Source organism: Conger conger, chromosome 19, assembly GCF_963514075.1.
Source record: "Conger conger chromosome 19, fConCon1.1, whole genome shotgun sequence".
NCBI lineage: Eukaryota > Metazoa > Chordata > Actinopteri > Anguilliformes > Congridae > Conger > Conger conger.
In genome coordinates this window covers 9,342,785-9,354,315 of record NC_083778.1, presented here as the reverse complement: position 1 = coordinate 9,354,315, position 11,531 = coordinate 9,342,785, and the positions used below count along the sequence as shown (strand labels likewise).

The 11,531-nt window shown below is 49.2% G+C and overlaps 1 protein-coding gene across 1 annotated transcript; it reads left to right on the top strand.

Annotated features, from left to right (window-relative positions):
- The first annotated feature begins 2,923 nt into the window (after positions 1-2,923).
- gtse1 (G-2 and S-phase expressed 1) lies at positions 2,924-11,483 on the top strand. The gene is made up of 12 exons (XM_061229645.1): positions 2,924-3,324; positions 3,794-3,866; positions 4,039-4,096; positions 4,561-5,236; positions 5,362-5,502; positions 6,120-6,255; positions 6,717-7,079; positions 7,587-7,653; positions 8,383-8,661; positions 9,262-10,021; positions 10,332-10,448; positions 11,148-11,483. The coding sequence occupies exons 2-12, from the start codon at positions 3,845-3,847 to the stop codon at positions 11,241-11,243; spliced, it is 2,715 nt and encodes a 904-aa protein (XP_061085629.1). The 5' UTR covers positions 2,924-3,324; positions 3,794-3,844; the 3' UTR covers positions 11,244-11,483.
- Positions 11,484-11,531: the final 48 nt, after the last annotated feature.

Below are 11,531 nucleotides of genomic sequence, written 5' to 3'. Positions count from 1 at the left end.
AATCAAGAGTGGCTTGCGGTCAAAGTTACCATTCCACAAAAACACAATAACCGGATGAGAGTCCAATGTTTCCAACAAAGCAACTGCAGCACCCAGACAGTACAATACGGCTCGCCTTCATGAATCATCTCGGAGTATGGAAATCGGTTTAGCCTGGTCGCACAGTTTGCGTCGTGTTTTCCTGCAAAGTAAACAATGGTCTTTTTCTTTCAATCAATCAATCAATCAGTTTTTATTTGTATAGCACGTCTAACAAAGGGGTTTTCTCACAAAGCAGCTTTACCGAGAACCGGCCCCCAAGAGTATGCCTTGGGCAACAGTGGCAAGGAAAAACACCCTGGCTAACAGGAGGAAATCTTGAGCAGAACATGACTCAGAGGGGGAACCCATCCAAAGCATATGTGGACATCAGTTAGCTTAAAAATACCATATTCTACTCCTTTCCAGTGTTTTATCCCGGTCCTGATATCCAGAAGAAGACGCTTTTGTGGTTTTATGTAACAATCTCTATCCAATCTCCAGCAACTCAAATGAGATTTACCAAGAACAGGCTGTTTTTAGTGACTGTGTCTTTAAGGTTCATTGACATCAATGAACGTCTGTTCTGATTGGCTGACTAGCTCCAACGAACTGAACGCCGTCTGTGCCGAGTGCTTGGATTTGTTCTGGCTACAAGGTGGGCGGTGCTGAAGCAAATGAGTGTAACGTTGTGATGTCACAACTTCACGGTCAAAATGGCTTGTTGACAATTTATTCATTCATCCACAGAATCAGTGGATTTATTTGGGGACTGGGTTTTGATACTTTTACAGTGTTTTTTAACACCTTCAACTCCTTTACAATCCACATAGCAAAGGGACCCCTTCCCTTATACTATTTTTGTTATTTTCAAAATGGCACCCTTCAAAATATTTCTAATGACAGTTGTAAAACATAACGGTAAATAATAGGCCGAAACGCAAGCAGACCTCTGTCACGGAGTGAGTTCGTCAGGCCGCACAGTGAGTGGAGACATTTTTATTTATTTATTTTAACACAGCAGGCTACTTTGTAATTACACGCTGACAGTCGGCCCCCGAGCGATACCAGGCGTTGCGGAACGGCAACGGGCAGATCAATAGGCAGCAGGAATACATGCTGAAGTCCATGCATAATTCAGCACTTTGGATTCAGCACAATGCAGACGCACCGGAGGTTTATGATACGTTACTAAAAAAAAAAAAACGCATCCGCGCACACACGTCGTGCACATCGGGGTAGTCATAAGTCCCATCAGCCAAGTGACAGTCTGCAGGGGCTACCGTATTTGTACAGTGGTACTAAACCATTCATCCTCGGCCGAGCAAATAAAAAGAGGTGTAAAGTCTAGGAGTCAGAAAGTGCAAGTTCTGCCATGTGCTTCTTCCACCCATGAATACTTATAGGGGGGGCTAGAGCCTATCCCAGCATACATTGGGTGAAAGGCAGGAATACACCCTGGACAGATCGCCTGTCCATCGCAGGGCACACACACCATTCACTCACACACTCATACCTACAGGCAATTTAGACTCTCCAATCAGCCTAACCTGCATGTCTTTGGACTGTGGGAGGAAACCGGAGTACCCGGAGGAAACCCACATGAACACGGGGAGAACATCCATCCATCCATCCATCCATCCATTATCTGAACCCGCTTATCCTGATCAGGGTCGCAGGGGGGCTGGAGCCTATCCCAGCATACATTGGGCGAAAGGCAGGAATACACCCTGGACAGGTCGCCAGTCTATCGCAGGGCACACACACCATTCACTCACACACTCATACACTCATACACTCATACACTCATACACTCATACCCACGGGCAATTTAGACTCTCCAATCAGCCTAACCTGTCCTGCATGTCTTTGGACTGTGGGAGGAAACCGGAGTACCCGGAGGAAACCCACGCAGACACGGGGAGAACATGCAAACTCCGCACAGAGAGGCCCCAGCCGACGGGGATTCGAACCCAGGACCTCCTTGCTGTGAGGCGGCAGTGCTACCCACTGCACCATCCGTGCCGCCACGGGGAGAACATGCAAACTCAAATGCAAATTCAATACTGTGAGCCCATATACCCAATTCTACTTATAAAAATAAGACCGTGAGTAAAATGGCTCATTTCTGACAATCTTGGGGGGAAGTCCTATTGACTACCATTGATTCAAACCAACACCACTGTCCTACACTGTCATCTAGTGGACGACTAGCAGCACAGCAGCTGGGAAATAGATTTTTTTATTTTTTTGAACAAACAATAATTATTTGTCTCCTGAAAATGACCCCCAACTATCCACAATAAAAATGCGAGATTGTCCATGGCGTTGTTCTACCCATTCACAGAATTAGTATAGAAATCTATTACGCATTTTTAACAAATACACCACTATTCACTGTAAAAATTATTACAAAGTTGTATTTTATCCCGAAGATCTTCAGTAACACTCGAAATCTAGGTTTCACTTTCAGCCTTTTTATACAAACACTTATAAGTCACAACCCAGTTAATCTTATATGCATTACACTTTTAAGTGATTCAAAAACATGCTCAATGTACAATGTGTGAACATAAGAACGTAGATATTAAATCTGTTTTACAGGCACACGGCCTAAGTTATTGATGGTAACACATTAAAAGGAAGTTAACTGCTGTTGACAAGTTCTGTTCAACAGCCATATGAAACTTTTTTATGTTGGACAAATTAACGACAGGAACAACAGCCGGATGTATGCCCCGTAGGCATTGAAAAAGGCTTTTGCCAGAGGTGTCCAATCTTATCCTAAAAGGGCCGGCGTGGGTGCAGGTTTTTGTTTTAACCCAGCAGTAACACACCTGATTATACTAATGAACTAATCGTGGTCTTTGATGAGTAGAATCAGCGGTCTTAGTCCTGTGCTAAAACAACAACCTGCACACACACCGGCCCTTTCTAGATAAGATTGGGCCAAGGGTTAGCAAGAGCGTTAACTCCGCGAGACTTTTATCACCAATCAAAATGCAGCCTGTTGGTCACATGACCATTCAAACGCTGTTGTCCCATAATTTGAAAATGAAAGCTTTTACCATGTCGTAAGTTTACCTAATGTAGGGTACTTTTGATTGTTGATTCGCTTGTCTATTGATCAAAGGCAAAAATAAAAAACGTTACTCGCTAGCTAGCAAGCTACGTGAACTAACCTGAAAAGGGCGAATTGTTTCTCCCAATTAGCTAGCTAGCTAACTTTTCTTGCTGATAGGCTCTACGAGTTGGATAGCTGGCTCGCTATTTTAAGAAGCACTGTGCCTTTCATACACGTTTCAGGTAAGTTTGTAACTTAGGTGATATGTAACGTTATGCTTGATTGAAGATTAAGAAGAGGGACAATGAATACTGTCAGTCGACTGGGTAGCTAGGCTAAGTTAGCAAAGTAACGTCACAACCTTGACGTTCCTTGACACTTGCAAACGTAATATATCAAAGCATCTAACGCTATGTTTTCCTGGTTTAATATTATTTACTCCAAATAACGTTAGATTAGTGGTAGTCAGGAACTAGCTAGCTAGTTAGGTCGCAGTCGCTTACAATTAATGCAGCTGGTTTGCAAACAACACTATTCTGACTCCTATTTTATAGCTAAATTAGCAAGCTATGAGCGATATCTGTTCGCTAAACAGCAGCTGCTCCCAAGCATTGTCTGGAATATATAAACATGGAATTATATATGGCTGCAGTCATGTGTCTTGATGTCATAAATGTGCATGGCTATAAACGCAAATGTCTTTACGAGTAGGGCCTCAACTGTCTGCCCTTTGACCCAACGACCTTTCCTGGAAAATCAGCTATGGCTAAACATGTCAAAAATGGTAATGCTTCCTTTTTCTTATTGTTGCAATAAGTGAAATTTAATAATTTTATAGCTGTGTGCAGCTATAATGTTCCTGCAGATATTTACATACTCTGTTGACAGCGAATCTTTCCCGAGTTGAATGATGAATAATGGTTTGGTACTAATTGTTGATTAATTTTTTTACCCAGATTTTGTCACGTTGAGCGAGGAAAAGTTTGACTTTGATCTTCCTATGTCACCGGCAAGGTATTTAAAAGTAAAACAACGATGGATAATTTCGAATATCTCATGTCTGCTGTTCCAATGGCTGATCTTTGGTGTAAAACATATTAATCAATAGAGGATAACTATTGTCATGCACTCAGATTTACACATTCATTTCCTCAAAAGTGAAATATTATGGGGAAGAAAATGGTCGTTATGATAATAAATATCCGAACTATTATTAAAAACCGAGATCGGTATTTTGAAGTGTACCTATATTTTATACTTAAGAAAACTGGAAATATAATGAATGTTTATATCATGTATGCTTAGTGTGCTATTTCTACACATGGAAAAGGTTTTTTGAGTGTCGTCGTCGCGGTCTGGGTTTTGACGGATTGCAAATTGTTGTGATTCGCCGTTAAAAACGGATCAGATTTACCGTTTCAAGCCATGCCAGTGTATTGGTCTGACGGTGACGTCATTTTCCCCCCGCGCGTGCGCAGCGAGAACGGGGACGCGGAGGATGAGGACGAGGTGTTCGTGGGCCCGGTGGGGCACAAGGAGAAGTGCATTTCGGTGGGGCTGGAGAAGCACCGGCCGCAGCCTAGCGGGAGCGGTGGGCCTCTCAGCCTGGAGCTGGGCAGCTGGAGCCCCCTCTCCGGGGACAAGTTCGAGCAGATCATCCAGGAGGCCCACCTGCTGGCCCGGCAGATCGGGGAGAACGGCGGCCAGGAGCCGGTCGCCGTGGAAACGGGGTCCGCGTCCGCCGTCACCGCGTCCGCCCCCGCGAGCGAAAGGCCGGAGCTCTTCGTTGAAGACCCCGAGGCCAAGCTGAGCGCCCTGGGGCGGGTGCCGGGCCCCGTGCCGGGCCCCGCCGTCAGTCCCATGAAACGAGAGACCTACTGCGTCCAGGACAGCCCCTTAAAGCAGCTCCCGCCCGCCATCCAGCAGCGCCTCCTGAAGGCCGGAGGACTGAACAGCCCCCGTCCGGCACGGGCCCCCAGCAAGACCGGCAGCCCGCTCCAAGCCCCCCAGCCCCGAGCGGCTCTCAGGGGCAAGATGGGCCTCTCCGGGGGCCGGGGCCTGCTGCCCAACCGGCCGGCCGTTCCCGGGGTCAACCAGCGCTCCAAGGCCAAGCTGCCCCCTCCGGACACCAGCAGGCTCCAACCTCCAGATAAGGTGAGGAATTGAATTGGTTTGAGGATTTTCTGGGCTGTGTTGTGTGATGGAGTTGTGCCTGTTGTTGTGCTGAGGACGCGATTGGCGGTGTTGTTAACCGGAACGGGGGGGCGGTGTTGTTTTAGGGCGGAGCCCGGCAGAGGCGCGGCCCCTTGCACCGGCCCCTGAGCAGCGCTGGGTCCTCAGAGGACCTGCTCTCCGACGCCAGCATGGACTCCCTCAACACCAGCCTGCCCGACAGGAGGCTCCGCCCGGGCCCCAGGAAGGTATACGCCCTGACTGGCTCACTTGACTGACTCACTGACTGGCTCACTTGACTGACTCACTTGACTGACTCACTTGACTGGCTCACTTGACTGACTCACTTGACTGGCTCACTTGACTGACTCACTGGACTGGCTCACTGGACTGGCTCACTGGACTGGCTCACTGGACTGGCTCACTTGACTCGCTCACTTGACTCGCTCGCTCAGACGCTCACTGGAGCTGTCAGTTTGTGGGATGTTATTAATATTTATGACCGTTAGGGTAGCAGTTTGTTGTTTTCATTTATTTTCAGACAAAGTGTCTTCTGTGAAACGCGCGATACAAATACATTTCGAACTGAAAAGTTTAATTGAAATTGTTTTGAGATCAGTTCGCGTCGAGTGTTGTTGGAATGTTCCGCTGAATCCGAGCCAACTCGAAGGAGCATTCACTGTCGGCGGACTTGTGGGCGCCTGAGTGTTTTATGGTCGGTTCCACAGCTTAAAACCACCGTGGTCACCTACTCTGCTGCTGTTTGGTACCCGAGTTTGTCATTGGCTGAATATTGGGCGCATAAGAACATTCTGGAAGGCTCTTCTCAGTCTTGAACGCTCCTCTCGCGACATTTTGTTTTCAGACGGGGCAGCCTCCCGCGATGAAGGCCGGACCCATGCTCAACCTGCGGACAGCAGACAAGAGGAACCACTCCTCCTCATCCTCCTCCTCGGTGTCCAGCCTGAACTCCAGCCTGTCTGTGTCTCCCTCAGGAAAAGGTGCTCGTCCCAATGAGGAACTGAACATGTCTTGTGTGCGATTTGTTTGACTCCTTTTAAATTCATTAAAAGGCATTCACGAAGTGAAACTCCCGAGAAAATTCTTCAGGTGGGGTTGTGTCAGCGGGACAAGGGGGCGTGAATTGATATTAGCAAAGCGTCGATTCCGCACAGACCTGGAAGTATTTTGTCACACCACGGTAGCTGCGTGGAGTAGCTTGCCCGGTCATGTAGTGGAGAAACTGGGGGTTTTCAAGACCAGGCTTGATACGGTGTTCCATATTATCTAGCTTTTATGTAAACAAAGAACTGGGTACATTTTAGTGGTTGGTAAATATTTAGCGGTGGGTGAGCATTGCTGGGCCGAATGTTTTGTTTCGTTAGGTTGTGTTTTGTTAATGGGCAGGAAAGCGCATTAAATGGTAATGAGACGATGTGTATGGTGTTTGTTTCTGGGACAGGTGTGTTCAACACCTCCCTGAGCTCTGTCGCGAGTAGCGCGCGGTTTAAGGCTCCCGTCGGCGTGGGCAGGCCTCCCGGGGCGACGCCGACGACCTCCTCCAAACCCGGGGCCGCCTCCGTACGCTGCAGGGCTGAGGGCGAAGAGGCGAAGAGGCCCCCGGAGACCGCCATGTCCAACCCCGCCAAGAAGCGCAACCCCGCCCCCCCCAACCTCACGCCCGCCAAGAGACCCGCGCAAAGAGCCGGGTCTGTGCCCAACGTCTCCGCCCTCACCCCCGCCGCCGCCGCCAAGGGCGCCAAGCCCAAGCTCTTCGTCGCCCCGACCCCCAAGGGTCCGGCCGGGGGGCCGCGGAGGTCCGAGGGTGAGCAACGGTCGTTTTGAGCTAAATTCGTTGAAATTCGTACCCCGGAAGGTTCCGGAAAATTTAGCTATTTCGCGTTTGGTTATTTTTATGGAGAGCCCCTCTTCATATGGCTGTACGCACATGCAACTGACGTAGGGAGAATTGTGAAATAAATTGCAAGTGAATGGTGGGGGCAGCCAAGTGGTGAAAGTGCTTGACTGGGACCTGGCAGGTTGGTGGTTTAAGTGTAGCCCCAGTGTAGCCACTATAACATCTGCACAGCTGTTGGTCCTTAAGCCCACATTGCTCCAGGTGGGGATTGGCTCCTGCTTAGTCTAATCATCTGAGTTGCTTTGGATAAAAGTGGCAGATAAATAACTATAATGTAATCTAAAAATAGCTTTTTGTGCTCTCGTTTCATTCGAAAGCACGCTGGTTACACTGAGACGCAGGTTTCCAGCTTGCTCTGTTGCCATGGACACTCACTGTTGCCATAACTCCTCTCCCCCATTCTGTGTTTTGCAGTTCGTTCTCCTGATATGTCAAGGATAATGAAGCCAAAGAAACCCATGTCTGTCAGCAGTTCTGAGAGGTAACACTGCTGTAATTACACAGCTTAAGAAACCCCTCAATGTGGGCTTGCTTACATCCTGTTGCATTATAGCTATAGTCTGTCTATTTTACTCTGTTCAGGGCAAGCCCACAGTAACCGACATTACAACTGCAGGATGTGTTATTGTCCAATACAGCTACATAGGCAGTCTTTAATTACCACTGTCTTTAACAGGCAGTAAGAGCAGTCGTCTGGCAGTCGGAGTGTTGCCGGTTCGATTCCGCCCTGGGTGTGTCGAAGTGTCCCTGAGCAAGACGCCTAACCCCCAAATGCTCCTGACGAGCTGGTTGGTGCCTTGCATGGCAGCCAATCACCGTTAGTGTGTGTGTGTGTGTGTGTGTGTGTGTGTGTGTGTGTGTGTGTGTGTGTGTGTGTGTGTGTGTGTGTGTGTGTGTGTGTGTGTGTGTGTGAGAGAGAATGGGAATGAGAAGCATCAATTGCACAGCGCTTTGGATAAAGGCGCTATATCAATTCCAACCATTTACCATCTTATGTAGCTGTATTGGGCTTCACCACCCAAATATCCAGCAGTATCCAACGCCAGTTACCGTGGAATTGCCCTTCAGTTTTAGTGAATTACATGCCATTATAGCTTGATCTCAAACCCAACTGGTTACCAGGCACCGTTCTGCTCCAGTGAAGAGGGGTTTGTGTTCGAACCTTTCAGCGGAGGGCTAATCTGGTGTTCGCTGTCCTGCCCTCCTCCAGCATCTTGCCGAAATCGGGGCTTGCGGCTCCAGAGGGCCTCCAGACCCCCACGGTCGTGGGGAAGTCCGATTTGGCGCTCCCCAGACGCTCCCTGGCCGTCTCCACCCCGGTCAACAGGCGGGTATCGGGGATCCCCACGATGGCCGCAAAGGGCAAGAGGTTGAGCCAGGCCTTTGAGGGACCGGGCTTGCCGGGGTCCGCCCGGAAGATCAGCCAGGCAAGCCAGGCCTTGGAGGGACCGGGCTTGCCGGGGTCCGCCCGGAAGATCAGCCAGGCGAGGTGAGGCTTCTACTGCAGGTCTCTCCCCCTAGCTGTGTGTCAGCGCTAACGTGCTAACCTGCTGTGTGTATACGCTAACCTACATGCTAAGCTAAGCTGTGTAAATGGTAATATTTTATGTGTAAATGGCTAGGAGCTACTGTGTCCTACGGCTGGGTGATGGGCAGAATCTGGTGCTCGCAGGTGAAGGGGGCTAACCAGCATCTCCCGCCAGCCCTTTCCCAGACAACGGTCAGCTGGGTTCTTAGCATCTCCAGCAGGTTCCTCTTTGGACAGTTTTATTTTGTTTTGGGTTTGCAGTTTTCCTCATTGGGCGCACTCGCTGTGTGGTTTTGGTCCAAGGCAATAGGCTGTGATGTTTCCACAGTACCAGTAACTGTATCTGTATCACATGCATGACAATACACCTCCTTTTGTTTTCGTGATACTTAAGTCAGTACCTAGACCCCAATAATTATACAACTGATTCCTAGCAATTGTACCCGCCAAGGCGTTTGGGCTAGCCAGCTTTTGGAAGCTCATTAGAAGTAGGTAGGTGTTTATTCTGTACACGAGGAACTCTGTGGGGCCGGCTGTTGATTGGTTGTCTCCTCTCTTCAGCCCCGTCCAGCTGAAGGTGATCCAGCGGCCCGGCGGCCTGGGCCCCAAAGCCTTCCCCAGAGAGGAGGCCTCCTGTGGGGCTACGTTCCAGCCCAGGTCCCTGGCCTTCAGCGTGGAGGATGAGCCTGGGCTGAGCACCGTCCCCAGCACACCTGAGCCGCACCCCGCTGGTCACTGTGTCCCTGACCAGGGCACGGAGAACCGCGACACCCCTGAATCCAGCGTAGAGAGGCAGGACGGCCCTGAATCCAGCTTGGAGAATCGGAAGACGACTGAATCCAGCATAGAGAGGCAGGACGGCCCTGAATCTAGCTTGGAGAATCAGAAGACTACTGAATCCAGTGTAGAGGGGCAGGACGGCCCCGAATCTAGCTTGGAGAATCAGAAGACCACTGAATCCAGTGTAGAGGGGCAGGACGGCCCCGAATCTAGCTTGGAGAATCAGAAGACTACTGAATCCAGTGTAGAGGGGCAGGACGGCCCCGAATCTAGCTTGGAGAATCGGAAGACGACTGAATCCAGTGTAGAGAGTCGGAAGACGACTGAATCCAGCGTGCAGAGTCATCAGACTTCTGAATCCAGCATGGAGGGTCATATGTCTCCTGAATCCAGCATGGAGATCCAGCATGGATACTCCCCAGCATCCTGCACTGAGAATCGGAACGCCCTGGAATCCGGCAAAGAGAACGAGAATTCCAGCTCTCAGCAACCGGGCCGGAGGTCACAGACCGACGCAATGAAGACTCCGGAAGGCCAGGAGGTAACGCCTCTCATTCTCAGTCCACGTATCACATCGAATTGAAGGGAACAAGAACACATTGAGGAGAACGGGCCTTCGTACCCGTCTAGTCCGTAAGAACACGAGAATACATAATGAGGAGAACTGGCCATTTGACCCGTCCAGTATTGTCATTGACCTATAGGGCATTGTTCAGGGACGGATCTTTCAGTAATGCTTTTGTTCTGGGCACTCGTTGACACACTGGGCCTTACCCTGCCCTGGTGGGCGTGCACCCAGTGACACTGTTTTGGCCGGATTCCTGTCTTGACGGTCGGGCTTTGCGTTGCAGGTTCTGCTGGTGGACGCTCCAGTCCTCGTCTTGAAGCCTGAGGAGAAGCTTCTCATCGACCTGCTGAACACGCCCGACCTGATCAAAACCGCGCCCATGAAGCCCTCCGGGGGACAGGTGAGCCCACCGCTCTGTCCGCCATTTTGTCTAAGGACCGGGGATCGGGGCACGTGGCCCCAAGATGGATGGGAGCCATCGTTTGTCGATCTAAGTTGGGGGTCAGAGAGCCTGCTCCTGGAGTGCCAGTGTCCGTCCTGGTTTTTTGCTCCAGCCAAACCTATAACCACACACCTAGGTTACTTTTTATTAACCAGGTTTAATGGCTGTAGGTCACCGTGTGCTGGAGGCACAAAATGGTGGAACACAAGACGGAACAAAAACCGGAAATGTCACTGGCACTCCAGGACCTGGGTTGACCTCTATTCCTTGATCTAAGCTGATCTTGGGGTTTGCCGGGTAGAAAAAAAGCCTCGTGTTTGATTCAATACAACCACGTCAGAGATTGGCGGAGGTTATATCTGCATTATGTCGGGGTGATGGGACCGTCTGAAGGGACCTGAGGCAATTGATTAGGCAATCGATTCACAATCACATCTTGTAAATCCGTGTGGTGTCAGCTGTTGACGTTTGTGTACATACAAGTCAAATGTCCTTGGGGTTCACTTGAATTTAAGTTTTGACATTTTGCAAATATTTCAAATATTAATGTGTAGCTCCACAAACATACTGAATTGGAATGCTCTTGTGAATGGTCCTCTTCGTGTGCGTTTCATGTGGCCGTAATTAAAGATGTCTCTCTTCCCTCCTCTCCTGCAGTTGATAGACCTCAGCTCTCCCCTCATAACCTGGAGTCCTGTTGACAAGACCGAGAACTGCGTGGATCCTGCTCCCCTCATCAATCTGTCGTTTTAGCGTCCCGTTTCCTCAGTCTTCCGTCTGTCCTATGACCTTATGTGTGTGGTACTTTTATGTTGATTACAAAATTAAGGGTTAAAGTACTGATGTCTCCTTGAAAAATGTGATTTCTTTTCACAGAATTTTCTTTTTCTTTTCTTGCTGTACTGTTATTGGTTGGTTCTGTTAGTCTGTCATTTTTTAAATGTCACTGAGAATGAGAAATTAATGTGTAATAAAGAAGAAATAAAGGTCTCACTGCTGTTTTGAGCATTCGTCAAAGATTTAATTGGGGTTTGTCAACTT